General features: G+C 40.4%; 1 protein-coding gene across 3 annotated transcripts; it reads left to right on the top strand.

Moving 5' to 3' along the window:
- Positions 1 to 93: 93 nt before the first annotated feature.
- GFPT2 (glutamine-fructose-6-phosphate transaminase 2) lies at positions 94 to 27,017 on the top strand. Of its 3 annotated transcripts, none has more exons than XM_038186528.2 (19): positions 94 to 121; positions 14,339 to 14,446; positions 15,093 to 15,191; positions 15,890 to 16,015; positions 16,577 to 16,635; positions 17,124 to 17,258; positions 18,771 to 18,832; positions 20,426 to 20,505; positions 20,827 to 20,944; positions 21,666 to 21,829; positions 21,931 to 22,026; positions 22,131 to 22,228; positions 22,527 to 22,647; positions 22,916 to 23,073; positions 23,210 to 23,324; positions 23,920 to 24,047; positions 24,744 to 24,911; positions 25,317 to 25,478; positions 26,128 to 27,017. In XM_038186528.2, exons 1-19 carry the CDS (start codon positions 109 to 111, stop codon positions 26,170 to 26,172), a joined length of 2,055 nt encoding a protein of 684 aa, XP_038042456.1. In that variant the 5' UTR covers positions 94 to 108; the 3' UTR covers positions 26,173 to 27,017. The 3 variants fall into 3 exon arrangements, with proteins under 3 accessions (XP_038042456.1, XP_038042457.1, XP_038042455.1); XM_038186529.2 differs by lacking the exon at positions 94 to 121 and adding an exon at positions 9,429 to 9,628; XM_038186527.2 differs by lacking the exon at positions 94 to 121 and adding an exon at positions 13,695 to 13,725.
- Positions 27,018 to 27,566: the final 549 nt, after the last annotated feature.

Below are 27,566 nucleotides of genomic sequence, written 5' to 3'. Positions count from 1 at the left end.
TAGGATACTGAGAGCAGAGGGGTTCAGGCTTGTGCCTTTGCTGTTGCATCTCAGTGATGATGCCCCTGCCTTGGAACAACAACCCAGTGTGTGAGCAGGCACCCAGATATGCTGTCTGCAGGTAAGGCATAGAATTTTCTCAAACTCACTAAAGATCCTATACTATTCTTTCAAAATAGGAACAAATTTAGTGCTAGTGCTCTGAGTTCTTTGTATTAAGTGGGTGTGCTGGGGGATGATGGCTGTTGCAGAGGGTACTGCAGGGCATCAGCAGCACATTCAGGGGAGCAAACCAAGCTATTACCCTTACACTGCACTGTCACAGTGGTCGGCAGACTTGTAGATGGGTGTCACTGATAGCTGCAGGGATGGGCAAAAGTATTTGTCCATCAGCTTGCAGCATTAATGCAAAAAACAGTGAAGATGGACCACATGACATGTCTGCCCAGTGGGATCGCAATAATACTTCCAGCTTTTGCAGAGGTAAGTGTAGCTATAAAACACTGCACAAAACCTGCTGGTTTGGTTTCTACTACTGCTTTTTACTTCAGTAAACTTGCAAACTTAAGGGTGTAGAAACACGAGTAACTATAATATTTTGTTGTCCTTCATACAGCTGTGCTCAGTTGTTGACAACACGGCTTGGGAGAAAGCAGATGGCTTTGCAGTCCAGAAGTCTGGAATTCATTAGTGGAAATTTTCAGACTTTTTTTTAATTCCTTGGCTTAGCTACAAGAACTCAAAGCAAACAGAGCTGAAAATTCATAGCAAGCAGCATGAAAGAGTTTCTTTGCCCTCTTTCACAAAAAATAAAAAAAATAAAAAAAATGACTGGACAGAAAAATCAAACACTTAAGAGTTTCTTTTACCTCGTTTGCTTTATCTCTGAGGAAAAAAAAATACTGAAAAGATGATCTTTTAAGAGCTTCTCTGGAATCCAGGTTTATTTGTAGCACACCAACAAGGTACTTGATAGTAAAGACTGGTTTTGTGTTAACCTTTTGAAGGGAAGGGGAGGAGACAGAAGAAATGACGTTAATTTACTCCTTGAGGAGTTTGGACTGTGTAGCATTCCTTACAAGGATCTCTTTCTCCTACCAAAAAGCACACAGGAATCCTGTACAGAAATAAAAACTGCACAGGGAATGTTAACTGGTGAGACCCTGACTTGAGACAGGAGCAAAGCTCACTAGATGTACTGCTCCAGTTCCCCTATCTGGGGAGGCAACAGCATCATCCCAACTCCTGGTAACCTGTTTCTAGACCTCTGCTGATGTTTTCCTTGAGATCTGTGCCCCGAGCCTGCCCCAGGAGCCACCTTTCCTCTCATCGTGTTATTTCCCAGCACTCTTCAACAACAAATATTCCTGTTCCCGAAGGTCCTCTCCTATCCTGTTACACTCCCCCGATCCTGAGCTGCTGGAGAAGCTGGGCTTTGGTCTGGGGCCAGCAGCTTTGACAAGCAAAATAGTAACAAGCAACGAGTTGGAGAGCCTTCTCTTCAATAAGTAAAGAGAAGGTAGAGAGGAAAAACTGTGCACACGAAACCTCTCCTACTAAAATCTTTCAGCATGCGCTGTGGTTCTGCTGCAGGGGGTGTTTCAATGTGAGCTTCCAGAAGCTGCGTGGCTTGTGAATGGTGCGGTGCTTTTAGAGGCACCTACAGTCTGGGCAAGCCTTTAAGCCTTATGTAAATAGTGGCTAGCAGAGCGACATTGCCTGGGACTTTAAAAGGGTTGGGTAAACTTCTTTGGAATTGGGGGAGTGTTGCTTGAGGGGAAAAAAAATGTTTCCTGCTTCTCAGTCATCCTGGATTTCCAGGATGTTAGGTTTTATCCTCCTATGCAGACGTGGGGGAAGCAGTTGCTATGTCATAGCACCCTTGAAGCAGAAGTCTGGTCATAAGGAAGCTATGCACTCATCTGGACAAGGCAATGACTTGCCAGCTGGACTGAAGCTAAGGAGTAATGCCTCAGTGTTAGCCATTGCTAGTCGGTAACATACAGAAGGTGCTGTGGTTTGTTACCACTTCACATCTATGCTCCTTGCTCCAAGACAGCCAGTAAACAATGTGACTTAGGGAAAAAAAAAATGAATGGATTATTTTTCAGTAAACCAGACTGTGTAGTTATGGCAGATGATAATCCTCCACTTCTTGGAAAAGGCAAAGATTCTTAGCTGGGATTTCCTTAGGATGACTCATTTAAAAAAAAAAAAAAATAATCAAGTGATGCTTTATGGAAATCACTGCAAAATGAAGCAGCAAATTTCTGGTCCTTAGCACCAGGGGTTTCAGGCTTGCTTCCATGTGAACTGACAGTCTTCCTAAAGAGCATTACCTTCGGATCCCAGCACTGAAATTCTCATTCCAACTCCAGTTGCAGGTGACAGGCTGAAACAGTCTTTTCTGCCTTATTTTAGTGCTTTTTTGTTGTCAATTAATTCAGAAGACAGATGATATAAAATAGAATTATTTCTTAATGGAAAATTCCTCGTGAGTGTATGATGCTTTTAGTAGAACTAAGTTAAAACTGCATTCATTTAGGTTGCTTAGAAGTAATTCACCTGGCATGAAAAATGAAGATTTATAAATACATGTTCTGGTTAAGTGTTGGCCACTTCAAATCTTTAATTCGACACCTATCTGTGGTTGACTAAATTTGGTTTAATAAACTATCTTATAACAACATGACTGAAGCCAAGCTCTCAACCCAAGCTGAATGTAGTGCATTCAGTTGCTGCCTTAGGCTATGGCAATGCTGTGTGGAACTGTACAAGCACCGGTTTAAACACCTCTGTGGCTTGAAGACTTTAACACCATTTCCCTCGAAAGCATGGGCAGGACTTCCATAGCCTGTAAAGCCAAGGAGACTTGTGACCGTCCTGCGTGCCTGCTGCAGGACCCAGTGGTAACAGCCTTGGTGTAGAGGTGGTGTCCTGCAGGGACATCTGCAGGGGGTGGAGGAGAGCCCGGTGCACGCAGCTGTACAAACACGGGCCTCAGCTCTTTAGGTTTCGAGTTGGTCAGCCACTTTGGGTCAATTGAATTGAAAAGTGAATTTGCCGACAAAATGTACAGCTTAAAAAAAAAAGGTTTTGGGTTTGACCTGAAGTTAAATGTTATAACTGGAGATAATATTTTTAGACTAAAAATATTTCCTTTTAAGAAGCAAGTAAAATACGGATAACATAAATATCCATTCCTCTTTGATTTTCTGGCAACTGCCTACCCCCATTCCTCTACGCTCCCCCACAAATTCTTCTCCAAATTTTGGCCAGGATGTAGTGCCTTAATATTTTTTTCCTCTTTGAATTGTAGAAGCAGGAGGAAGTGTTTTTATAATGTTTGTGCTTGGTTTCAACACGTAAGTCAAAGAAGCACAGTTAAGTGGCAATACTTCTTTTACAATCAAAAAAATGTTCTGGGGGGAAAAAAAGTCTCCTGGGAGAGAAAAAGCATCACCTTATCTCCTCCTTACCTAAATACAGTGATGGGGTGAATTGAGGGCAATAGTTTGCTTCAAAACTGAATTTTCTGCTTTCGGGAAACCTACAGCTTACCTCATCTAGTATGTTCACACCAAAATATTCATAGCCCGACCGCAATGCCGCAGGCAGCTTTGATTGCCAGAGGCAACTTTGCAGTTCTACTTCACAAACACCCCCCAGGGATGCCATCCTTTTGTGCATCTTGTGGTATACCCTAAACACAAAACTCTAAATCAGTTTAGGAGTTGGAGCTATTAGGAATAGCAGGAGTCTGAGTGAACCCAAAAGGAAACTTTTAATTTTACTGTAACATGAAGATCCTCTGCTTAGAGGAGATTTTTTTTTTTTTCATTAAGGGAGTTACAGGGAATGAAGAGAAAATAGTGTTTTGTTTTGTTTTTTCCTGGCAGTAAATCAGTGTAACTCATAACTTCATCGTAACAGTTGGTTAGCTGTGTAATTTGCTGTAGAAGTCGGCAAGGGACAGATTTATGGATAAGCATGGGCCTGGCCAAGGGGTGGTAGCTTGGTGTGGGACGTGCTCCAGATGAAGCTACAGGGGAGCTGCTGTGTCACTGCAAAACTTTGCCTCTGTTTTGTGCTAATTTAAGGTTAACATCCTGCGTGCTTGTTGTAGAGCGATCTGTTTCTATTAATTTATCAACCTGTAATTTCTCTTCAGCAGTCTCTCTCACTGTGTCCTGTACCAATGCTATGTGTGCGGTGAACAACTTGATGTTCTGCATTACTTCTGGTGCTTCCTGATCCCTGGTACAGAGGAACTGCACAAGGCTTGAGCTGTTTGTGTACGTGAATGGCAATAGAAAAGTTTCTCTCAGTCTCCTGTGTGCAATGAAAACCAATACAAATGTGCTGAAACCTAATTTTGACAACTGGTAGATCAGGGCAGATCTGAAAGCTCTACAACTCTAAAAACAGAGGCATAGAGGGGGCACTGATGGGCAGTCTAAGGAAATGAGACTTCTTGGTAGGGAGATGGTCAGGATGCGGGAGGATCAATGAAAACTACAGTTTCTCGGAGTTTAAGTTTGAGAGGTTTGGTGCCTGGGTGGAGGCAACCAGCTTTATGCACCCAGGTTTCAGAAGAAATTTCCTTATTTAACCCTTCACTTCTCAAGATCACTTTCTTATACTGAAATCCAATGGGGACATATGGATTTCCAGCCTCTGTCTCATCTCTGACTGTAATCTGTATCAGATGTTTCAGGAAGGTGCAAGACATCCTCGCAACTTGGTATTTGGAGCTTTGCAAAAGCAATTAATGCCCCCAGCACCTTGCTCCCCTCCAGCTCCTTCCAGCTGCTCCTATAGCAGTTTTCTGCCAGGCAGTGGTGGAAGAAGCAATGTTGGGGGGTGAGAGGGTGGAGAAAACTGGACTTCTAGTTAGCCTCCCCTTGCCTTGCTTTGAGGAGAGTGTTGGTATGTGTTCTGGAGAACAGCAGGTTTTGATTTGCAAAATCAGAAGCTTCTTGCCAGAGAACTGTCTAAAGGGCAAACCAGAGGGCAGCCAGCAGCAAAACTATTTTCTAGCTTCAAAGGTGTTCCTTTCAAAGGCCAGTTTAAATCCTTGAAGTATTAAAGCTGAAAAAACAAATCGGGAGAAGAATGGAATGAAATTATTGTTACCAAAGTAGCAAGCCAGGTTCATGTGTTTAGAAGCAAAAATTAACCAGAGCGGCGCAGAAGTTACACTTCACCCTGCTCTGTGGTGTCGAGTGAGCCTGTGCTAGCTGGGAAGTGCTGTGTTGTTGCAGCGTGGCTGCTGCAAGGAGGGCTCTGCAGGAGTTAGGTGAGGAGCCTGAGGCTTTCCTCCAGTGGAGAAGCAGGAGGTGATGCTGTGACTGGTCTGATGGTGTGACTTAGCTGTACCAGCCCTGTGCAGTGACTGTGGTACCTTTCTGATTCCTTGTTCAAACACTTTAAGTGAAGCCCCGAGCCATAAATTGGTGTATACTGGATAGAGTTAAGGATTACTTCTAATGCCTTTTTTAATCTTTGGGATTTAAGCTTGCTGATTTCTAACATTGGCATGGTTCCGCCAGCTATTGAGAAAAGCTAGCTCTGCTCCCTCCAATCCCACATAATCTGTGGGAATCCTGTATTTATGAAAAATACTGAGTGGATAGTCCTGATATCCTTATAACCCCCAACCCCAAATTTCTGGGTATCTGTAATGCTCTGCCAGCATTTCTTACTCTTGACCTAAAGACCACACAATGGGCTGAGAAAATTAATCCTGTACCAAAAGCTAGCTTGCTTGAAAAATCTATAGATTTTTCCAAACACTTTTTATCTCCCTGTCATTTCCTCTTAAATTATTTGCAGCTCCTGTTGTGAGTAGTTTACATCAAAGCTCAGGAAAATGCTTAATGCTTTTAAAAACATAATGCTTTAAATGAATTATTATTAAATGTGCCCTTATATTTTTAAAGCATTGAAAATGTAGTTAATTAGCCTGGTTGGCTTTACATTGCATATGCTCATCATGGCAATTCTGGTGAAAAGCTGTCACTGAGTTGAATCCTGATTACTTAATTCTCAGTCATAGGTAGGATGTTGATTTGCATTTACACATAGCTCTTCCTAACACACAATTTCTACTGTTTCAAAGCCAGCTGTTTGTCAGCGATGGATGCTGATCATTTCTGTCCTGTTCTCAAAGAGCACCAAAGCTGTTAATCACTATTATGGACTCTTAAACTGAAAATACCAAGTCCCTATTCCTACACAAGTCCCAGGTGAATTGCTAGTTGACACCTCTGCTGAGAGAACGTCAATATAACAAACATCTTTTCCTTTCCTTTGAACTTCTCAGCAGAAGAAAGGTGTTGCTGTTCTCACTTCAAAGGCACTTGCTGATTATCTTCAAAACTTGCTGTGGAGCTGAGGTGGAGGCGGAGGGTGGCTATCCCTTCGTACTCAGCTGTGTCCTGTCCTGAAGCACACGGGCTGTACGTGGCATAGTGCCCAGCTTTCTGCAAGTGCCAGCAAAGTCAGCCTCTTTCCCTTTTTTTCCCTTCTATTCGTGGATCTCAGCTTAAAAGTAATGACTCTAGGTTAAATAGCAGTCACTCTTTTATCAGAGGGAAATCCAGATTGAGCTGGCAGCCCAAATATTCCTGAAGGCTGTGGTAGGAAATAGCTCCATTGCACATTACTGAAACTGAAGTGGCAGCAATGGGATTGCTCAACTTTTTTCAATGTTTTAAATATTTTTATTGAAAATAATATATAAAAAATGCAGAAGGTGCAAGAGTGTAGCTGAGGAAGATGATGACCTGCAATGTACAATGGCTGCTTTTGTTCTTATTTTTTACATTTTGAAGCAAGATTTAAAGGGACCCTCATCAGTGTTCCTCTTCTCGTTTCTTTTTCTTTTTTTCCACTGAATTATCATCATTGATATAAGAACTTTTGCTGTGTATTTCATTATGAATCTAGCTACAGATTATTAGTTCTCAGAAATCAGTCACCATTCAACCAGCAGTCTAAAAAGGGTAGTTAAAGAGTTTTATAACCCAGCTACAGCCACAGAGGTTGTAAAGGACTTCCATTTGCTCACCCACTGTCCTCTGCATCATATCCAGATCACTCACTTCAGTGATGCTTCATAGGGCAGTGTCAAGTCTAGTTCTGTCACCAGTGAAAGGGCCATAAACCAGCTTTGCAGCCTGTTCTATTGCATAACCGCTTCTCCTAAAATTTTCCAAATATTTGTCACATTTCCTCCCGTGTATTCTCTAATACACTTCCAAGAAAATCATGGAAAAGCATTAGATGAGTCTGGGAAGTGTTGACTGATAAGTTATCAAAGTGATGCATTAATCGCTAATTAATGCAATTTATATGCTCGGTTGAATCTCTTTTTTGTTTGGCTTTGTTCATGGGAATATCACACAGAGATGAAATGTTTTGCATGAGTGAAATTTTGGGCTCTGGTTTGTAATCTTTGGCAATTACTAATCGTGGTGATTTTTTTTTAAAAAAAAAAAAAAAAGGCGCTTCTTTCCCACTGTCTGTGCTGCTGGCTAGTTATCTCCAGTACCAGCAGGAGAGAGGTCTGCCCCTTCCTAGCTTGCTGACACACCAGGCTGTAAACACCAACAAACTGAGACGAAGGGTAGTTTAAAATAATACACTAGAGGCTGAGGAGCAGATGGGCTGGCGATAATGGGCTGGTGTTATGAAGGAGGTAGGTAACATTGTGAAGACTGGGAGGGGGCCCAGCTGAAAGTAGTGAAATCTTCAACTATTGCACATCTGTATTTGGGTGTTTCCTTGCCTTTGTGCTGGTTATCTTAGATAAGATCATTATTTTGGTATGATTGTTTAAAAAAAATAATCATCAAAAGCTAACAAGTTACTAAAATTCATGTTGTATAGAGAGTAAAAAATATATTATATTTATTGTATATAATTTAATACAAATAAGATAATTTAACACAAATAAATGAGATTATGAACTTCCCACTCAATTTGGGCTGGGTTTGGGAGAAAATGCAAGAGGAGGAGGAAGTGAATCCAAACAGACAAGATAAACTGGAATGGAGTGTCAAAATGACTTGCCTTATGTCACGCAGCAAGTTGGTGACAGAGCTGGGACTACCAGAGTGACAAATCATGGGCCCGTTTGGTTTTATTCTGGGGGAGTGAGGAGAAGAAAACAAAACTGGTTTGTACTGAGTATGGTGTGCATAGCCATCCTGTATAGGCAGTAAAAATGCATGTATTCTTTCTCATAAATGAATTTAAATCAATTTCCAACAATAGACTGTTTTTCTTTTATTTTTATGACTTCAAGATGTTTTAAATCTCGCCTTAAAAATGAGTGATTTCCTTTGTAAGCTCCTGTGCTACTTTAAGAAAAGTACCTGCTTTTTTGTGAGTTGAAATGTTGAGGTTCAATCTTTTATTCTTCATTCAACCTTAGCATCAACAACAAAAGTAACAGTTTGAAGGAATCACTCATTTAAGTAAAAATGAACTACTACAGAGGTTACAAGATAAGATGAGCTCTTACTTTCTATTTTAAATAGGATGCCTTGCACTTGAGTTTCAGTAACTATGTAAGGCGTAGCTAGGGTTATCTCTGTGAAGTATTTCTGTGTTACTTTCCCTTTTCCTTTTGTTATTACGATCAGACTGAAACATCACAAAGCTGTGTAGTTTAAAAAGTCATGTTTGTTTCGACAGCTGCTTGAGCTACTTTTGCGAGCAAAAGTGCTGTGGTTTCCCCAGCAACACGCTTTGAGGCACTCTCTCTGTCAGTCATCGCTCCCATTCCTTTGCTCGGAAGAGGCTTCCTGAGATAAGAGGTCACAAGTTTCTCCAGAAGAAGGCGAAGCTCGAGCCTGCTGCGTGGGTCACGTCTGCACTGAGGTGCCTGTGAGCAGTGCTGGCCGGTCTGGCCCTGTGGGCCTTTCACTCCCTCCCCACATCCATCCCAAAGGAGTGCACAGCCCAGGACAGAAGCGGATGGAGGCTGTTGTAGCCAGTCTGTAGGGTTTTTCTCACAAAGTAAAGGGAGGAAAGTGACCGCAAAAGGACTGTGCAGAGTGGCTGGGAGTTTGGTCAACTGCTGCTGGGAATCCTCAGTGGCTGATGGAGGCTGATAACCCTGGCCTTTGGCCCTTGCCCGGCTGGGCACTAACCTAGGTGCTTTCACGCCTGCATGTGCTGGTCAGTGGGTGTGTTTTTAACCGAAAACACTCGATTATGGGGGACACCCCCCACTGCCAAGCCGCGAGAGGAGCTCCCCGGCCCCTTGCGCTGACAGGAGGGACCGCAGCGCTGCTGCCCGGCCTCCTCCGTGCGTCCACCCCGGGGCTCCCCCAGCCCTCAGCGGCCCGGCCGAGCCCCCCCGGGCCCCCTGCAGGAGGGAACCGGGCGGGGCCGTGCTGGGGGCAGGACGCGAAGGGCCGCGGCCGGGCTCTGCCCTCGCCGTGCACCCACCCGCTGGGGGGCCCCGGGCGGAGCGGCCCCAGCGCCCGCTCCCCGCCCATTGAGCAGGGAGGCAGGGGCCGGCCCGGCAGGGCTATAAGAAGCGGGGCGGCGGCAGTCCCCCAGCGAGGCCGCCTTTGCTGGTAGCGGGACGGGTCGAGAGCAGCCACCATGTGCGGTGAGTGACGGGGCCGGCCCCGGGCAGCCCCCGTCCTTCGTGCGGAACGGATCCGGCGGCTTCTCCCCAGCCGTGGCGGTGGTGGGGGTCGCTCGGGCAAAGCGCGTTGTCCCCGAGGGCAGGTCGCGATTTCTGTCGGGATAAGAGCTGCTTTGTGCCGTGCCGGAGCCGCGGGGTGTGAGGCAGCGGAGGCTTTGTTCGGGAGCTGGCCCCTCTGCGTCCATTTTGTGTGTGTGTGTGGGGAAGGGGCTGAGCGGTAACGGCAGGTAAAGGTGGCGCTTCCTCGCTCCTCAGAGGGCAGGCAGCCTGCTCGCTGCCCAGCCTGTGTCCTGTGATCTCTGGGTCAGCAAAGGCTCCTTGCCTATTCCCGGGGGGGCCCGGCCACGTTGTTGCTTTCGCCCCCGGTGCCTCCCCTCGGTTCATCGCCGCCGGGGCTGGTGCGGAGCCCTGGGCGCGGTGCCTCTGCCCTGGCCAGCCCCGGGGCTGCGGCTCCGCCGTGACTGACGGCGGTGGCAGGGAGAGTTTGTGGTTTTCAAACAAAGGCTGTGAAGGAGCTTAGTTCCTCGCGGATGAGTTTATTAGCCTTCCCTTATCTCGTAAAGATGAGATAGCGGAGATAACGGCCGCATCACGTGTGCGGTTGTTGGAGAGATGCTTTGGTCGAGGTGAAAAAGCAGGGATTCAAAGGCTGCTAATGCAATATATTCCGTGAAATTGTAGTAAAACTTTACCTGTTCCTTCACGGAAACTTCCTCTGAAGATATTTTGGCTGAAAGAAGAAAAATCTCCCCATGTACTTTTTAGCAGTCACAGACAAAACCTTCTTTGTGAGATCCCGACTGAAAAAAGAGTTGAGTTACTGCTCCCAAAAATGCACGTCCCAAGCTAGTTATCTCTTCCCTGCCTCCACATCCTCTTTGATTGTAACCTCAAAAAGAGCAGGCTGTCTAGCAAGCCTCTTTCACTTGAATGGGAACAGGAGATGGTTCTGTTTGAGTGCCTACGTGACTCCTGTCGCTACCACCAAAAAAACCCAGTGCCTTCCACACAAAACCCCCTCAGGTGAGAGGCTTGGCCCAGTGCCTAGGCAAACCAAAGGTACCGGTTGCAAGTGCTAAACAGTGAGATACGTAATGACAATATCAAAAGTTTGGCACATGTGAGCTGTATATTGATTGGGAAACCAGGGTGTCAACGCTGGTGAATGAGTTTGGTGAAACAGGCAGCTTGGGGTGGAGTTACTGACTCAGTGTGAAATGGCAGAGGGCAGTAATTCATAAAGCACAGTGTTGGTTTGTGCCTGTCAGTGGTTGGAGATCCGCCACCTTCAGCAACAGAAAAAAGGTAAATGTTACGAGAAAGTTAGGACTAAAATGTTACTGAGGGGGGGAAAAAAAAGTATTTGGGAATCGCTGGTCTGTTTCCCAAACTCTGTGAAATCTGAGCCAATTTGATGTGGTGTTTCTTAACAAGAAAGTGATCCCATATCTCCCTTGCTATGCTGAATATACAATCTTAAAATAGTTTGCATTTTAAGGGTCGTTTAAAGATCATCTAGTTCCAGCGACCCCTGCCATGATGTAGGAAGTACAGGAGTTTCTGATGTTGCAATTAGCAGTTTTAAACTTTTAAAAATGTCTTTCCAGGTTTCAAAGAAGTGTGTCCCATGTTTTCTCTGACTTCAGGTAGCACATGAAGATCTACAACTGCTTTTCACTGTTTTGAAAATACATAGGTCATTAGGTACTGACATACGCATGCTCTTTAGGCAACAAAGCTGTTATCACACTGGCGTATACAAAGATAGTACAGCAAAACTATGCAGAGTTTAAACAAATGGGTGAAGTATTCTTATTTTTATTCTTAAAACTGGATTATCTATTTTAAAAGAAACATTTTATCAGCAGATGAGGTTGTGTCTGGGAGTTTCTCAGAAGTAAGTTTCTGGCATCAACAGTGTGCTTACTCCGACAGAAGCACCCTTTTATTTAAAAAATAAATTAATTTTACTCAAACTTCAAGTATAGGCTGCCCCCTTCTTGATTTTGGTGAAATCTTGCAATTGCATGTATTCTTGTAGAATTTTCTCACAAAAATACTCAGTGAACTTTTTCCCTCCCTCTTTGTGACACTCAGCTTGCCATACTGAAAGGGGAAGGGGAAACTTTGAAGTCTTGATATGCATGTCAGGGGAGAGCCTTGCTGGCAGTGTCTGTGCTGCATTAAAGCTGTCTGTACCAGTGTTTTAACAACCCTGCTTTAAGTGTCTGATTCTAAAGGTGAGCCAAATGAGTATTTGAGCCTTTACTGGGGAGGGGAGAAGCAAGCTCTGGAAATGGCATCTAATAGCCTGGGGAGGCAGTTATAAGGGAACTTACATACATCACAAACCTCTGTTATCATGAATATGATTCAGCTAAGATTCAGTTGCACTGATTAGCTTCCAGAAGGAAGGAAGCTACAGGACACTTTTATCAAATGTTGTTTCTGTGAGTTGAGCAATGTGCTTTAAATCTAGGCAAAATGATGACTGAGTAGGGAAAAAAATACGCAAGCAGGAAAATCATGAAACACAGCGGTACTGGAGAAAAGGTGCTGAGAGCAAGATTTATTTCCTTTAACTGGAAGAGTTTGTAATGCATTTCTTAAGAAGTCAGGCTCCAGCTATTGCTTTCATTGTAACAGCCGCTGGTGACTTCTGAGTCTCCTAATTCACGTGTGTGGAAGCACAGATACAGTTCCCTAGAAACAAGGATCCTTTTAACAATTCCAGCACACTGGTAGTATTGTGAGGACAGTCCCGAAGGAAGGTTTTTCCTGGAGCTCGGTGTAGTCAGAGATGCCACATGGAACACATGAGCCTGATGCATCTTAAATACATTGTGAAATCTGGCCTAGAAAGTATAGCTGGGTCTGAAATGAGGTGTGTAGCAATGTTTTGGAATGATGTTGAGAAATTTGTATTGAAGAATGCTGCTCTTGAGGTTCGTGGTTAGTGCCAGAGAACGGTAAATGTCTGTCTGGAAAAATGATCAACAAGCTCTCAGTCTAAGGTGGCTTTATATAACTGGAGGCATTATTTTTCAAAGCGTCGATGAAGAACAGTATTTAGCTGTTCGAATTCCCAAGTACCTCTTTAAATGGAACTATTGTCTTAATATCTCCATTAATGTTGGACACTCCAGAAATAATTAGGCGAAGCTCCTCGTAAATCTCACTTCCTTAGCAGAAAAGCATTTACCAGCCTTTAATCCTTCCAAGATAAATCCAGAGACCAGTGGAATAGTCTCTTAGGCTCACTGTCAGATCAGCAGCATTAATGGCTTAAAACCGGGGAGTACCAAATTCAAGGCAATATTTATAAGCACGATTTACTGGTGTATCGTTGTAACAGCTTCTTCACTACAACCATTTACAGTTCCAAAGCTCTAATTGAGGGGGAAAAGGGTGTTGAATTTCAAACAAAGGCTTTTTCTATTTAAAATGCTTGTCTGAACTGCTTATCTGTTGAGCTCTTCAAGTCTGCCTTTTGCGAACTTAGTTTCCAGCCCTCACTTGTTGCTTGGAGAAATCCTTGAAACAGTGCAGTTAGACTTGTCTGGTTTACTGGGATACAGATTTACAGGGGTTAATAACAGGGCATAATTCGTCCTTATAGATGCACAAGTCCCAAGGAAGCGTAGTAGGCAGAAGAAAGAAATGATTGTGCTTTTCCTTGAAGGTGACCATTTTTTATTAAACCTTTTCTAAAGATACAACATCATCCCCCAAACTCCATTTCAGAAAAATGCTTGTGTACTCTTGCCTTCAAAAAAAAAAAAGTGTGTGAAGGGAGGGGAAACAGGCCAAAAACTCAAAAAGCCACTTCTTGGTTGATGACTAGCTTATTGAAGAGAAGAGAGATCAGACTTGCAGACTCTTTCAGGCTTTCTGTTTGCCAAGTAGGCGAGGAGCAAGTTCGTGCCTTTCCTGTGATGCCTCTGTAAAATCTGACCTGAGAAATGTGGGGCAAGCAAAGGGATCTTATGTCTCTGCCTTGGGTTTGGCAGGCAGTATTGTGTTGAGGCAGCGCAAAGGGTGAATGCTTGTTTTTTTGGGTGAGCCTGTTCTGTGTCTTCTGTTTCTTTCCTTTGTTGTCCTATCCTTTTGACTTCTGCCCTTTCTTTATATTGGCTTCTGTATTCTGTTCCTGCTGAAGTGGCTGTTGTATGCCAGATTAGGCTGGAGCCTTTCAAAAATAGATGTTGTGCCTAGTACCTACCCATGGGTATTTGGGGCCGTGACTTTGATTACAAAAGTCTCCTTGTGTTAGAACTGGTGAATATATTCCTTCTTTAAATGTCTAGTTTTAGATTGGGATATGAAATAGATCATAATGTTTCCATTTTCAGCTGTGGTTTTCATTAAAAGTAGATTTTTTTTAAAGCTCTCTCAACTGTTTAACTCTTGGTGGGTAATATGAGACGACTGAAACCAGCCAGGAAAGCTTGTGTTTGCTTGATCAACATGATGGTCCTGATTCATTTATTGTATTTGAGCTCTTTCAACTTAAAAACCCATTAGCGAGATTTGTACTAAATGGGAGGTGGCATCCTTCTCAGACCTCTCTGTGATGCTAATAAGTAAAGAGTTTTAAATTGAGTTTGAAGGGATACAAACTAACAAAATGTCGCTTCTTTTTTCCCCCCTTCCCTTTTTCTCTTTAAACAGGAATTTTTGCTTATCTGAACTACAGAGTACCTCGGACTCGAAAGGAAATATTTGAAACCCTGATAAAAGGATTACAGAGACTGGAATACAGAGGATATGACTCTGCAGGTATCTCAATTAACAAATTAATTTTAACAACCAATAGCTACTTATGTTACTTTTGTGACTTTCAGCTTCTTCATCTTGAAGTTTTATTTTTTATCCTTCACTTTGAATGATCAGTACTAATTACCTTGATTCTTGGATCTTCTTTCAGCTTTCTTCAGGACTTGAAATTGGGTGTGCAGCTCTGTAATCAGGTGGTGATTGAAGTTTAGTACATACAAGCAAAGTAAACAGGGTGTGAGGAAGAAGTCTTCCATTGCAGGGTCATGTAGTTTGTGCGAGTATGTAGTTTTGTGTGAGTATGTAAGTCCTAGTGAAAAGATGAGGATGCTTGAACTTATATTTTGAGCTTGCTGATTCCACCAGACAAAATACATCAGTGTGTCCTCAAGCAAAATTTGAGATAACTGTCTTGTATTTTTTCATTTATGCAGTGGATAATCACTTATCTGGTTTGATTTGAATAGTGATTTGAAATTGAATAATGTGATTTAAACATACACAGGTCTAGTGACAGATTTCAAGTACATCTCTTTGAAGGATAATTTTCAAATAACAGTTGTATATGCTTGTCTGTATTTTCTCAGCCATTTTTAGCTGACGTATTTCATGCTTTAATTAACACTTGTGATTGGGTCCTGTATTGCAGGAGTGGCAATTGATGGAAATAATAATGAAGATAAAGAAAGGTTCATCAAACTGGTCAAGAAAAGAGGAAAAGTAAAGGCCCTAGAAGAAGAGTTGTACAGTAAGTGTCTTAAAAAACACCCCTTTACTTTGGCTACCCAGTCAGCTGATATCTGCATCTCAGCAGAAAGACCATGAAATTTACAGTTATGGTTTTATTGCGGAAATAACTGCAGTTAAACAATTTATGCTCCCCAGTTCTGCACTTAAAAAGCAAGCTTGGTCTTCAGGTATGGTGCTGTGAAATTATTGGTCTACTTCCCCCCTCATTTGCTTGTTTGTATTCAAGACCTGGGCTCCATTGGTGATTTACTCAGATGATTTCTGTGTTTGGTAGCTGAAATGTCAGAACATGGACTCTTGACAGAATTTATGAGCACTTAAGCAGCTGGCTGTCATCACAATCTGCTTTATGCAGTGCTTCCATCTGTGAAGAACTGAAGTTGTGTTTTAATAAGTTTATATTATAATTTGTAGTAATGTGGTCTGTTGGCCTAGTTGTTGGTATTGGCTGAGAATGCTTGAGTCTTGGCAAACGAAGTTTTAATCGCAGTCACTTGAACTGTCTGAAGTGTAATGTCAAGTAAGCAAATGGTTTTAAAGGAAGCCAGAAGATAACTTTTAGATTTTTGCTGCAAGAATTCTCTTAGAGTTTTAATAATTTTGTGCATGTGTGTGAGTGTGAGAGGGAGATTCACTCAACTTTAAATATATATATATATATATATATATAAAATATATTTAATTTCTTGTCCATAGAACAAGATGGCTTAGATTCAAAAGCAGATTTTGAAACACATTTTGGAATTGCTCATACTCGCTGGGCGACCCATGGAGTACCAAGTGCAATAAACAGTCACCCTCAGAGATCAGATAAAGGAAATGGTATGTATTTTCCACAGTGCTTTGGAATGGTATGAATTTGAAACAGTTGAATTCCCATAGTACAACATATACCCAAATGCAAGTAAGAAGAGAGGTTATCTATATTGTATACTAGGGCTAAGCTGTTACCATTCTGCTTAGGTTAGAGACAAAATAAAACAGCCTCTTCTGAGGCTAGCATAGCACTGTAAAAGACTCATGAGGTCTGTTCTCTGAAAATGGATGCAAATTAGTCAAAGGACTACATTTTTTTTTACAAAAAAATTGAGATTCCATGAATCTAAATGCGTCAATATTGTCTGGGCTGGGAAGAGGAGATTTCATTTCGTATCTCTCTTGAGTGCTGTCTTGGTGCAGTTCTACTAGGTGTATTCTACCTTTGTATGCTTTCAAAACTCCCAATCTTCTGCTTTCTGTTGTGAATGTTATGATAAACTGTAGGTCTGAAAGCTGTATCGGGGGTTCTTAGTGTACTTATAAGCCATTTTCTCTAATTCTGTGTTCTGGTTAGATACCTTGATTTTAATATGTTACTTATGTATGTCTATTTTTTCCTTTTAGAATTTGTTGTTATCCATAATGGGATCATCACAAATTACAAGGACCTGAGAAAGTTTTTGGTGAGTCTGTGGCAACTTAATTTTTAAACTAGAAACTAAATACTCCACTGTGTGATGTTAGGTCTTTCAGGACTGTTAGAACCTGAATTCAAATTTCTTATGTCAGCTGTAAAATAGTGTAAAGGAATCTGCTTAAGAAAGATACTCAGGAGTTGGCAAAGAGCAATATGTTCTTGTAATCCTAAATGCAAAGTACTTTGAGTAGAGTAGCACTGTATGTGGAGTGGGCTTCCTCCTGTCCCTCATTGCTTGAAGATGCTAAGCAAGTCTTACTAAGGTGTTTCTGAAACACTTGTCCTATGACAGGAGAAGTCTTTATACTTTTTAGTGATATGTATATTAAATATCCATATATATATATAAATGTACCTGTCCAATGTAGCACTCCAAGCAGTCTGTTTTACTGTGCAGTTTCTGGTGGGAGACAGACGAAGTGTTTCTTGCCTGAGGATGAAAACACCTCTTACTTTCCTATTTAATATTCTTAGGAGAGCAAAGGCTACGAATTTGAATCTGAAACAGATACAGAAACGATCCCCAAATTGATCAAATACATGTATGACAACAGAGAGAGTGAAGACACCAGTTTTTCAGCCTTGGTAGAAAGAGTTATTCAACAGTTGGTAAGTGGGAAGTTACTTTTTTTTTTTTTTTTTTCCCCGAGTACTAAAGTATAAGCTAACTATGTGGTTCCTTAGGATTCTGCATTTTTGCCTTTGGATTCTCTGCAGGGTTCCTTAGAAAGTGCTGCAGATAACAGTTTTTGGCTTCTAAACCATGCTCAACAGACCAAGAAATTAGATTAAAATTTTTGAAAATTCAAAAGCTTTTCAATGCAAAATTTTAAATTGCATTAGAAGTTGGTGGGTAGTTTTGGTGTGTGTGTTTTTTGTTTGTTTGTTCTTTTAAGAACAAAGTTATCAGATGTTTTGAATGAAGCAGCTTAGTTTAAAAGATAAATATATTGTAGGAGCCTCTGGGGCTTGGTATCTCTCATAAAGGGCAGTGTGCCCTCAAAGGCTATTCTGATCATGTTAAAACAGTGCTGTGATTCAAGTTTGTCTCATAATATGCTTTGACTCCCATGTTTGGAAATAGATCTAACAAGCTGTACTGATTCGTGGCTTAGCTGGTTCCCAAACTGTGAAGTGGGAATCTACTGTTACTTAGTATGTGAACACTTAGATCTTTGACAGATGCATTGCAAACTTGGAGAAAGCTTGCTTTGTTTCCTTCCCCAGTATCCAGGCAGATGTTTTTCCTCCCCTTCCTGCAGTTTCTTACACTCTTTTCACCTCCCCTTTCTCCTCTCTAAGGCAGCTCTGTAGTATTCTCCCTTGAGCAGAGCTGGAATACACATGAAGTAAAGGAAGGCCTTTGTGGGTCAGGGGGGAATAGTGGTGCACCAGCCTAGTTGAGGGGAAGGATGGCTTCAGCTGGCCACAGAACAAGTGCAGAGTAGTCTCAGACCAGAGTCTCTGTAAGGGGAGTGAATATTAACATCTCTTTTCTGTTTGCAAGGTGGGAGGGCTTTTGTTTCTGCTTCTGGAATACTTGTGAGTTTTGTGTGAATACAACTTTTTTATTGTATGTTCCTGCTCTTGTTTGTGCACTGTGGATTTGGGGTTTTTGAATTGTGTGCGTTGTTTTGTTTGGGTAAACGCACTAAGAAGATTTTGTTGCTTAAACTAGAAGTAGTAATTTCAAAATCTTAGCTTAAAATGCACAAGGAGGCAAACCTATGTGCATATTCCTACTAAAAGTAAATTTGTAACACAATTTTCATTATTATACATCTATACAATTTTCATTTGAGTATACATCTGAGATTTTTCTTAACCCCTACTTGGGAAGGTATTGTTCTTATTTATAAAAAGAGGGTAAGTGTCTTGCCTAAGTGCTTGCTTCCTGATCTTTCAGCTGTTGCACTGTGTATGTATGTTAGCTTGTTCTGCTTCACAACCAATTCCTTTTAAAGGTGCAATCTGCCTTTCAGGAAGAGATTCCTGATAGTAGTGCAGAGCTTTCCTTTGGAGCCTTCTCAGGAAGAGGGGGCCCCAGTTATATGAGGCACAACTAATTGAGATAAGTTGTTTAGGACTTATTTTTTTCTCTTCTGTCTCCATGGTGTCTAGGAAGGTGCTTTTGCATTGGTTTTCAAGAGTATCCATTACCCAGGTGAAGCTGTTGCTACCAGGTTAGTAAAAGTCCATTTTAAATATATTATATGCCATTTTGGGTATATATAAAAGAAAAGCTCATGTCTCTTTAAATGTCAGTAAACATCTTTAACATCAGTATCTTATTTAAAAAAATATAGAAGTTTGTGATTAACTAAATCTCAGAAGGTAGATAGCTATGTCAGTAGAATCCTTCTGAAGCACAGAAGTTCTGCTGAGCCTCTCTGCAACTGGCTGTTAAACATAACTTAATTTGAGCTGTACTGACTGTACACTGAATTTGCAGAGGTCTTTGTTGATTCTGTCATCTTTAACTTGCTGTTGTTTACTAAATTAGATACAGACTTTGAGGATGTAAACACAACAGTGAAAAGTAACCAGATGATGTATTCTCTATTCACACAAATACGCTTTTAGTCATCCAAATGACATTCTTGGAAGAATTTACCACTGACAAATTCATTCCTGTAGTCTGTCCTTTTATGTTATAGTGTGTCAGTGGAGATGCTCACTATATCTTCTATTTCTAAAGTTGTATTGAGAGTCTGGTAACATTTCTACTTTATCAAAAAGGGGAGGGAAAGGGTTTGGTACAGTTTTTCACAGAATTGCAGCATCATTTAGGCTGGAAAATACCTTTAAGACCATCAAGTCCAACCACCCACCTTTCACTATGAATAAATACTGAGGGTATGTTCAGGTTGGCTGAAATCCCATCATACTGATAAGTTATACAAATAACATTCTATAGTTTTTATAGCGTTTATGAGCTTTGTCAGTTCTAGTTCTATTTATATTTGGAAAAAACTCACAGGAAATGTAAAGACACTAAAGTAGCAAGTGAAGTAATAGTGGGAATAAAGCCTGTTTTATACTGTAGCCTAAAAGCCCATTGCTTCTGTGGTCTAAAATGGGACTCTATTAACGTTGCAAAAAAGCCAGCTGTACCATCATTCTAACTGGAGAACATCTGAACTGAACTATTCAATGTGTGGTTCAGGTTTGGGTGTTTAGGAGTGAAGGGATTAAGAAGAGCTAAACTTGTAATCTGAGGTGTTGAGGGAATGTATTACTCTTTTATTCCCATGAGATTTATTTATTTTTAATAAGCTCTTTATGTGGCACATGACCCATATAATTAAAAAGTTGCCTTTATTCCACTGTTTTAGAGATCTGTGAGGTTGACAGTTCTGAGTTTAAAACATTAAAGGGTGGAACAGCATTTTAATAGTAAAGAGTGATAGGGCTAATTGCCTCAATTTAGAGTCAGAGTGAGGTTTTTTTTTTTTTTAATGGTATTCAAAATGGTGCCTGTGCTAAGCTGTTTCCTTATTACTGGAAGAAAAACAACTAGTTCATAGATGTTTTCCTCTACCTGGTGGTAGGTCATTGGGAAAGATTCACATAAGCATATGGCACTTATCCATATAATAAAATTTGGAGAGTCTTATAGAAACAAGTCAAGTTTATATAATTCCTGTCATATAATGTTTTTAGGATCAGAGTTGAGAAGGATCATTCCATTTAGGAAGCTGAATGGGATGTTGTCTTTCAACTTCACAGATGCTCTTTGACTTCTCTGTATAAACTTCAGTGTTTTCTCTTTGTAGGAGAGGGAGTCCTTTGCTCATTGGGGTTAGAAGCAAGTACAAGCTCTCCACTGAACAGATTCCTGTTCTATATAGAACATGTAAGTTGATAAAACCAATTACATTATTTTTAAAAGCTAAAGTTATTGTTACTTTTTGATTAGAAACAAGATTAATTTAATCTCTGTACTATAAAACTACCAGCTGCTGCCCCAAATAGCTTCTTAGCTGAGGGTATTCTACTTTTACACTACTGAATGTGTAGTTCATGTAAAAGTGCCCTGTCCCTTCTCTCCCCAAAGATCCTTTAAGCATTTGTGTAACTTTGCAACAGTGATACCTTTAACCTGTATAGTCTGTAATGACTAATTTTAACAGGTCTGGTTTTCCATTTAAAGTGTCTCGCTTCTTTAATTTAACAGGCAACATTGAGAATGTGAAGAACATGTGCAATTCACGAATGAAAAGACTGGACAGCTCTACCTGCCTTCATGCTGTTGGGGATAAGGCAGTAGAATTTTTCTTTGCTTCAGATGCAAGGTACTAAAGTACTTGGCCTTCTCTCAAAGCATTGTTTTTGCTTAGAAGCGAGGTGGTTCTGGAAATCTTACGCTGTCATGCTGCTGCACAGTTGTGTTCTGATGGGATAGCTTCTTATCCAGGTTACTTCATAAAGCCCACAGTTTAAAAATGTGGAATCCTGACATCAGTATTTGAATTGTTTACAGTATCTGGTATGATATCTGCTAATTACTAACCTCTTTGCCTTCTATGGAAAACATACAGTGCAGGAAGGGAAGGTGGGTACAAATAGCCGCTATCAGCCAACCATTTGGGCAGACTATAGGTTAATCTGGGTTTTGGCATTTTAATCCATCTATCTAGGATATCAGAGGAAGAAATAGTGGTGTGGTTCCAAACATAGCAGGAGTGTGGGCATTGGATACATACTTGTAGCAGGAGCATGTTCGTGACCTCAGGGATCTTCTAGAGATCATGACAAATAAGATCAGATCAGCACCAATTGGCTGATGTGAGATGCTGTGGCTCCTGAGACTCCTGCTCCAGGTTCCTGTGAGAGTGCAGGAGGAGCAGCAGATGGAGCCATTTCCTTTAAGATGGCTCTATTTGTAGTTCTGTCCAAAAGGAAGAGAGAAGTGAGTCTGGAAGTATGATAGGACATAATTTAATTTCAGTGAGGAATGCTGCTATCAGCTCTAACTAAAATGTCAGGATTGTCTTGCTTCTGTGTTTTCTATAGTGCTATCATTGAACATACCAACAGAGTAATTTTCTTAGAAGATGATGACATTGCAGCAGTAACTGATGGGAAGCTTTCAATTCACCGTCTCGAGCGTTCAGCTAGTGATGATCCTTCCAGGGCCATCCAAACCTTGCAGATGGAATTGCAGCAAATCATGAAGGGTGGGTTGAAACAACAGTAAAAGAGTAAAGTTCTCTTTGTAACAGACGTCAAACGGCAAACCATGTGCATAAGCATGACCGTGCAATGTTGTTCTGTATAGGTAACTTCAGTGCATTCATGCAGAAGGAAATCTTTGAACAACCGGAATCAGTTGTCAACACTATGAGAGGCAGGGTGAATTTTGAGAGCAGCACAGGTAAGTCAGAACAGGCATTCAAGTTGCACTAAGCCTACAAATTTTAAACGTACTAATTAGAAAATGAAATAACATCACGGATTTTTGTTTTTGTTTTATTACAGTTCTTCTGGGGGGCCTGAAGGACCACTTGAAAGAAATCAGAAGATGCCGAAGACTGATCATTATTGGCTGTGGGACCAGTTACCATGCTGCAGTAGCTGTATGTTCAGCTTTAGCAGAAATGCATATAGAATTTTAGTTTTGGGGCTTTTAGACATCTCTTCATCTGCTTTTCTGTTTGTGGTACAAACTTTGCCTTTCATTGAGGGGTTGTACTCATTTGTTTAGTTTTCCTTGTGCCACGTTCTTTATTAAAGCTCCTATGCTGTTACCTACCATGCTAGAAATTAACTTTTTTAGTCTCAGTGTTTAAATCACTGGTGGGCTCTAATTATCTAAGATGTTAAGACTTTTATGGGTGGCAGTATTAACAAATTTTGTGTGCTGCTTGAATACAGACTCGACAAGTACTGGAAGAATTAACTGAACTACCAGTGATGGTGGAACTTGCTAGTGACTTCCTGGATAGAAACACACCTGTGTTCAGAGATGACGTGTGCTTTTTTATAAGTCAGTCAGGTGAGCTGCTTATGCTGTTTATCTTCCACTGAGTGCTAAAGAGAAATGGAAAAAAATATTTATTGAATGAAGTTTCTTTCAGTCTTGATTCAAATACATAGACAATGAGCAAGTGCTGAAACACTTTGTTTTCAGCTGTATTTTGCATTGTGTGTGTGTAGATGCAATTATTTAGAACACAGAATAACATCTGTAGTATTTTATGCTTCTCTGGAATCGTTGCTACTCTGTCAATCTTAAGATGTAAATGTTTGTAAATGCTTTCCAGGTGAAACTGCAGATACGCTTATGGCCTTGAGGTATTGTAAAGAACGTCGTGCTCTAACAGTTGGCATCACAAACACAGTTGGAAGCTCGATATCCAGGGAGACTGACTGTGGTGTACATATCAATGCAGGACCTGAAATAGGTGTGGCAAGCACAAAGGTAATTGTTGTTCAGTGTTTGACTTCCATACTTCACCATTGTGTAATCCAATATAAATTTTAATTGTAGCACTTCAAATTGAGATTGTGCTAACACTCTGCAGACTTAGCTGCTAAATGTTTTATTTTGTCTGCAGGCTTATACCAGCCAATTTGTGTCTCTTGTAATGTTTGGCCTAATGATGTCTGAAGACAGAATTTCCTTGCAGAAAAGGAGACAAGAAATCATTAGTGGACTAAAATCGTTGCCAGGTATATTGATATTTTGGGTATGAGGAGGGATAGGGGATTTTGTTTAATGGGCAGTAAAATATTACTCAAATTCTTTAAAAATGTTTTTCTTGTTTAAGTCTCACTCTTTGCTTCTTCCTGAAAGGTAGATGATATATGAAAAACAGACTATTAGGTTCTACACCTATTGCCAGTTTTACAAATACTCTTTCAAGTAACCTGGCAGAAAGATCAGAATTTCAATAGGGTAGTTTTGTCTAAGAAATATTCCTTGATCTCTTAAGTTGATAATTTAAAATTAGTAAAGCCTTTCACTTTTAAAATGGCATAGATAAAGACAAAACTAATTCAAGTTGACTTTAAAATGTATGTTCAGAACTTCCTTTAGAATGGGGTGCACAGACACTAAATGTTAAATTTGTTGCTGTAAATAGGGCCAGACAAAGTTTATTTAAACTGCAGTCAAAGTTGCACAGATATGTAGTTAACAGTTGAATTATGTTAAGCATATTTGTTACAATAGATCATTAGAGTATCATATTGCAAGCAAACCAAGCAGTAATATTTTTTCCAATTGATGGAGTTTTTTATATGTCTTTTTTGTGTGATCCAATAGAGATGATTAAGGAAGTCTTGTCCTTGGATGAGAAGATTCATGATTTGGCTCTTGAACTGTACAAACAAAGATCACTGCTGGTGATGGGTCGTGGATATAATTATGCCACTTGTCTGGAAGGAGCTCTGGTAGGAACCTCTCAAAATCACTGCATTCTACTTAAAATGAGTTTTTTTGGCTTCTGCAGAATAGTTTATTTCTCAGGTTTCTTTAAAACTTAATTCTACTGCAGTAAAACTGCTTTCTGTACTGTTGAATGTTTAGTCCTTTTGGACTGAACGCATACATAAGGTGAACCTGGGTTCATTATCAATTTCTTGGTTCTTTCACATAATAATTTCAATGCTTAATTAGTATAATTATATACAGAAAAATTAATAGCATTTAAAATGCTGACCTGTTTGAAAATATTCTCACAAGACACAATGTGCTGATGATGTTCAGGTAAGATGCTCATGCAGGAAACTGCTAAATTATATTTCAAGTGTCATGATAGAATGGATGTATATTTGTCTATCAGAAGTTTGAAATGCTTAAGCTAGATGGCATTAGGCAAAATTGTGTTCTTAAAAGTTCTTGTTCATTACTCCATTTCTTTAACTGAAAATGCATGTGCATCAGGAAATTCAATTTCCACTAGCATCCTGCTAGAAATCTCAGCATATAAGCTTGTCTGTTCTAGCATTTGGCTGGTTTTTTGAAAACGGTAACTTGATAGTGTATGTCTGTATTTAATTGGCAGATGTACAGCTTTGATATTTTGCTTCTTGCAGCTTTTATTTGTCATCTTGTAACTTTTTGGCTTTTTTTTTTTATTATTTAAGAAAATAAAAGAAATTACATATATGCACTCTGAAGGTATCCTGGCTGGTGAGCTGAAACATGGACCACTAGCCCTAATAGATAAACAAATGCCGGTTATCATGGTGATAATGAAGGATCCTTGCTTCACCAAATGCCAGAATGCTCTGCAACAGGTCACTGCCCGACAGGTAAGTTGTTTAACTCATGTAATGTCATAGAGTAAGAAACTGTGCACACTGTATTTCTGCTGACTGCGCTTCAGAAGCAAGATGTATTGATTTTTCTTTTTTCTAATTAAAAGTTGTAAATAAGGTCTTACACACTCACTGAAGTTTGTCATTGAAGGTTAACACTAGTAGTGACAACTGATTGCATGCGGATGTATTTCAGTTTTGAAGCTAAGGGTATAATGTTAAGAGGTGAAAACATTCAATTCTCACACAACAGTGGGTGATGAAAGCCGTTATGCAAGACTGGCATTACCTTTATTAGCAACTTCAGCATTTTCAAACATACTGCAGGCATGTTGTGAACTAATATTGCAAAGGAGGTCTAAGTCAGCTCTTCACTTAACACTGTAAAACTATTTTCAGGGTCGTCCAATCATTCTGTGTTCTAAAGAAGACACAGAAAGCTCAAAATTTGCCTACAAGACCATTGAGCTGCCTCATACAGTTGACTGCCTTCAAGGAGTCTTGAGTGTTATTCCTCTCCAGTTGCTTTCATTCCACCTGGCTGTTCTCAGAGGATATGATGTAAGTGCTTTCTACGTTTATCCCTCCAGTCAGAGCAGTTATGAATTTCCTCCTACCAATCTAAAGTGAGATACATGTTTATATGGCATTTCTAACAAAGAGCTATGGTAGTTACAGGCTCCAGTAGTGACTATGACAGGAGAGGTGTGGTAGTAATAGATGTGTGGCTGAAGAGTGCCAGTTCTTCAGCCTCCTTTTATTTTTTTTAATGGTATCCTTCTAAAACATGTAAAGATCGTTTGCTTAGCTTGATTAGTTAAGAATGCAGATAATACTTTTTCAGAATACTAAATTTATAACATGGTATTGCACCTTAATTTAAGACAGTTCACTGCTTTGTACAGCAGTTTGTTGACTCTGGCTAGGTGTGTCAGTTTGATAATGATGACCCCTGTGCAAAGATGCCCTGTGCCATAAAACAGTATGTTTGTTAGGAGGGTTTTGGAAACAAGAATGAGTTCAACAGGGAGTTGTGGTCTACAGATCTATGATCTCTTGTGTGTGTTAATGGTTCTAGAATAAAGCAAATCTCCTTAGGAAAACTTTAAAGCAAATCAAACAAAAACACCAGCATACTGAATGAACTGTCAAGTTCAGAATGCCACTTTTTGGTTCTGTCATATACTGAAAGTCTGTCTTTTCATTCTAGGTGGATTTTCCAAGAAACTTGGCCAAATCTGTTACTGTAGAATAACGGCAAAGAACACCTGATCTTTTTTTTTTTTTTTTTTTGTCACCAGACCTCTGAGTTATACTTGTAGAAATGCGTTGTTCTGAATTGATAGGTACACTTTTTTTTTTGAAAGAGAATGACAGTGCTAAGTGGCAAGTGTCAGAAGGATTTATCTTGCAGCTTTAAAAGCTTTCAATGTGCCTTGTTACCCAAGTGCTTTTGCTCACAGCAAATATTCCTTTAAGTCCTGAAATTGCCAAAGGAGAAGATAAAAATAATTGTTTACACATGGTATACTGAATGAACTTTTCTACTGTGCAATATATATATACAGCTCTCTTCAGAGTAACTGTGAACATTTTTTTAGCCTACACTACTTAACTAGTTTTAAAGATAAAGTATTTATAAGTACAATTGTATAGCTTTTTTAAGTTATTTTTTTTAGTATGTTGCTTATCTGTAGCATTGGTAATGCTCAGAATGTAAATACTGAGCATCTTGACACACTTACTTGTGTACAGTTTTTAGTGTGTTTTTCCTGCTTCAGCCTCAAACTGGAAATTTGTTGTCCCTCTTCCCACCCAGCTTCTGCTTCCCTGCCCTTGTGACTGTTTTGTATTTAACCAGTCTTTGTAAAGCTGTTCTGTGGCTGTAAATTCCCAGCTATGTTTTAAATTCCTGTTTCTTTCAACTAATTATTTGAAAAGCCAGAACAACATCTTGTTTTGTATTCTGCCCCAGCTCTTACTTGCCTAACATGTACAGTGCAACAAAATAAGGAAACTAGATGTCTTTCATCAAATGATACTTCTGTTTGAAGTATGTACAATGAAATTAAAATGCAATTAAAGAAAAGATTATATAGATTCTTCTTGTTTCTGATTTTTTTGTTGTTGGTGGTGGCTTGTTTTGTTTTTTCTTTATCCCTTAATGACTCCTTATCTCAGGTCTGAGTAAAAATACAACACTGCAGTACTCTGGTATCAGCAGGAGAGATTTTCCTCCAGTCCCGGTATCAGAGTTCTTTCATCCTTTCTGTGTGACACAGGTCTCATGTTAGCCACAGGTACTTATGCAAAAGGTGGATACACTTTTCTTTCTCGAGCAGCTGTAGTTCAAAAGACTCTACCAGGTTTAGGTAGCTTGCCCCACTGTTACAAACCACTTGAGTACAGGAGCACTGCACTTGGTGACTTCTCGCCAGTGTTTTGAGTCCCGTAGCAGTACAGCAGCACAGTCTCTGTAGCTCCTACTGAAGTTCACACCAGCTACTGATTGCACACAGTGAGTTGGATTCACTTCCTTACATGAGCATAGAATCACAGAATGGAGTAAGCCTTTGTATTTTACCTTCTTTTGAGGTAGATGAACGCGGGAAGATATCTGTAGTTGGAAAGGGAAGCTGTGTCTGTATT

The sequence above is a fragment of the Anas platyrhynchos genome, chromosome 14, assembly GCF_047663525.1.
Source record: "Anas platyrhynchos isolate ZD024472 breed Pekin duck chromosome 14, IASCAAS_PekinDuck_T2T, whole genome shotgun sequence".
Classification (NCBI taxonomy): Eukaryota; Metazoa; Chordata; class Aves; order Anseriformes; family Anatidae; genus Anas; species Anas platyrhynchos.
Note: the sequence above shows the minus strand (reverse complement) of the source record. Positions and strands in the feature narration are given on the sequence as shown.

Bases quoted from the DNA above. Each gene is read 5' to 3' on its own strand.
- GFPT2 (XM_038186527.2), top strand. The intron at 22,229-22,526 runs GTATGTTCAGCT...GCTTGAATACAG, and splicing joins GTTACCATGCTGCAGTAGCT to ACTCGACAAGTACTGGAAGA. The intron at 23,074-23,209 runs GTAATTGTTGTT...TTTTGTCTGCAG, and splicing joins TAGGTGTGGCAAGCACAAAG to GCTTATACCAGCCAATTTGT.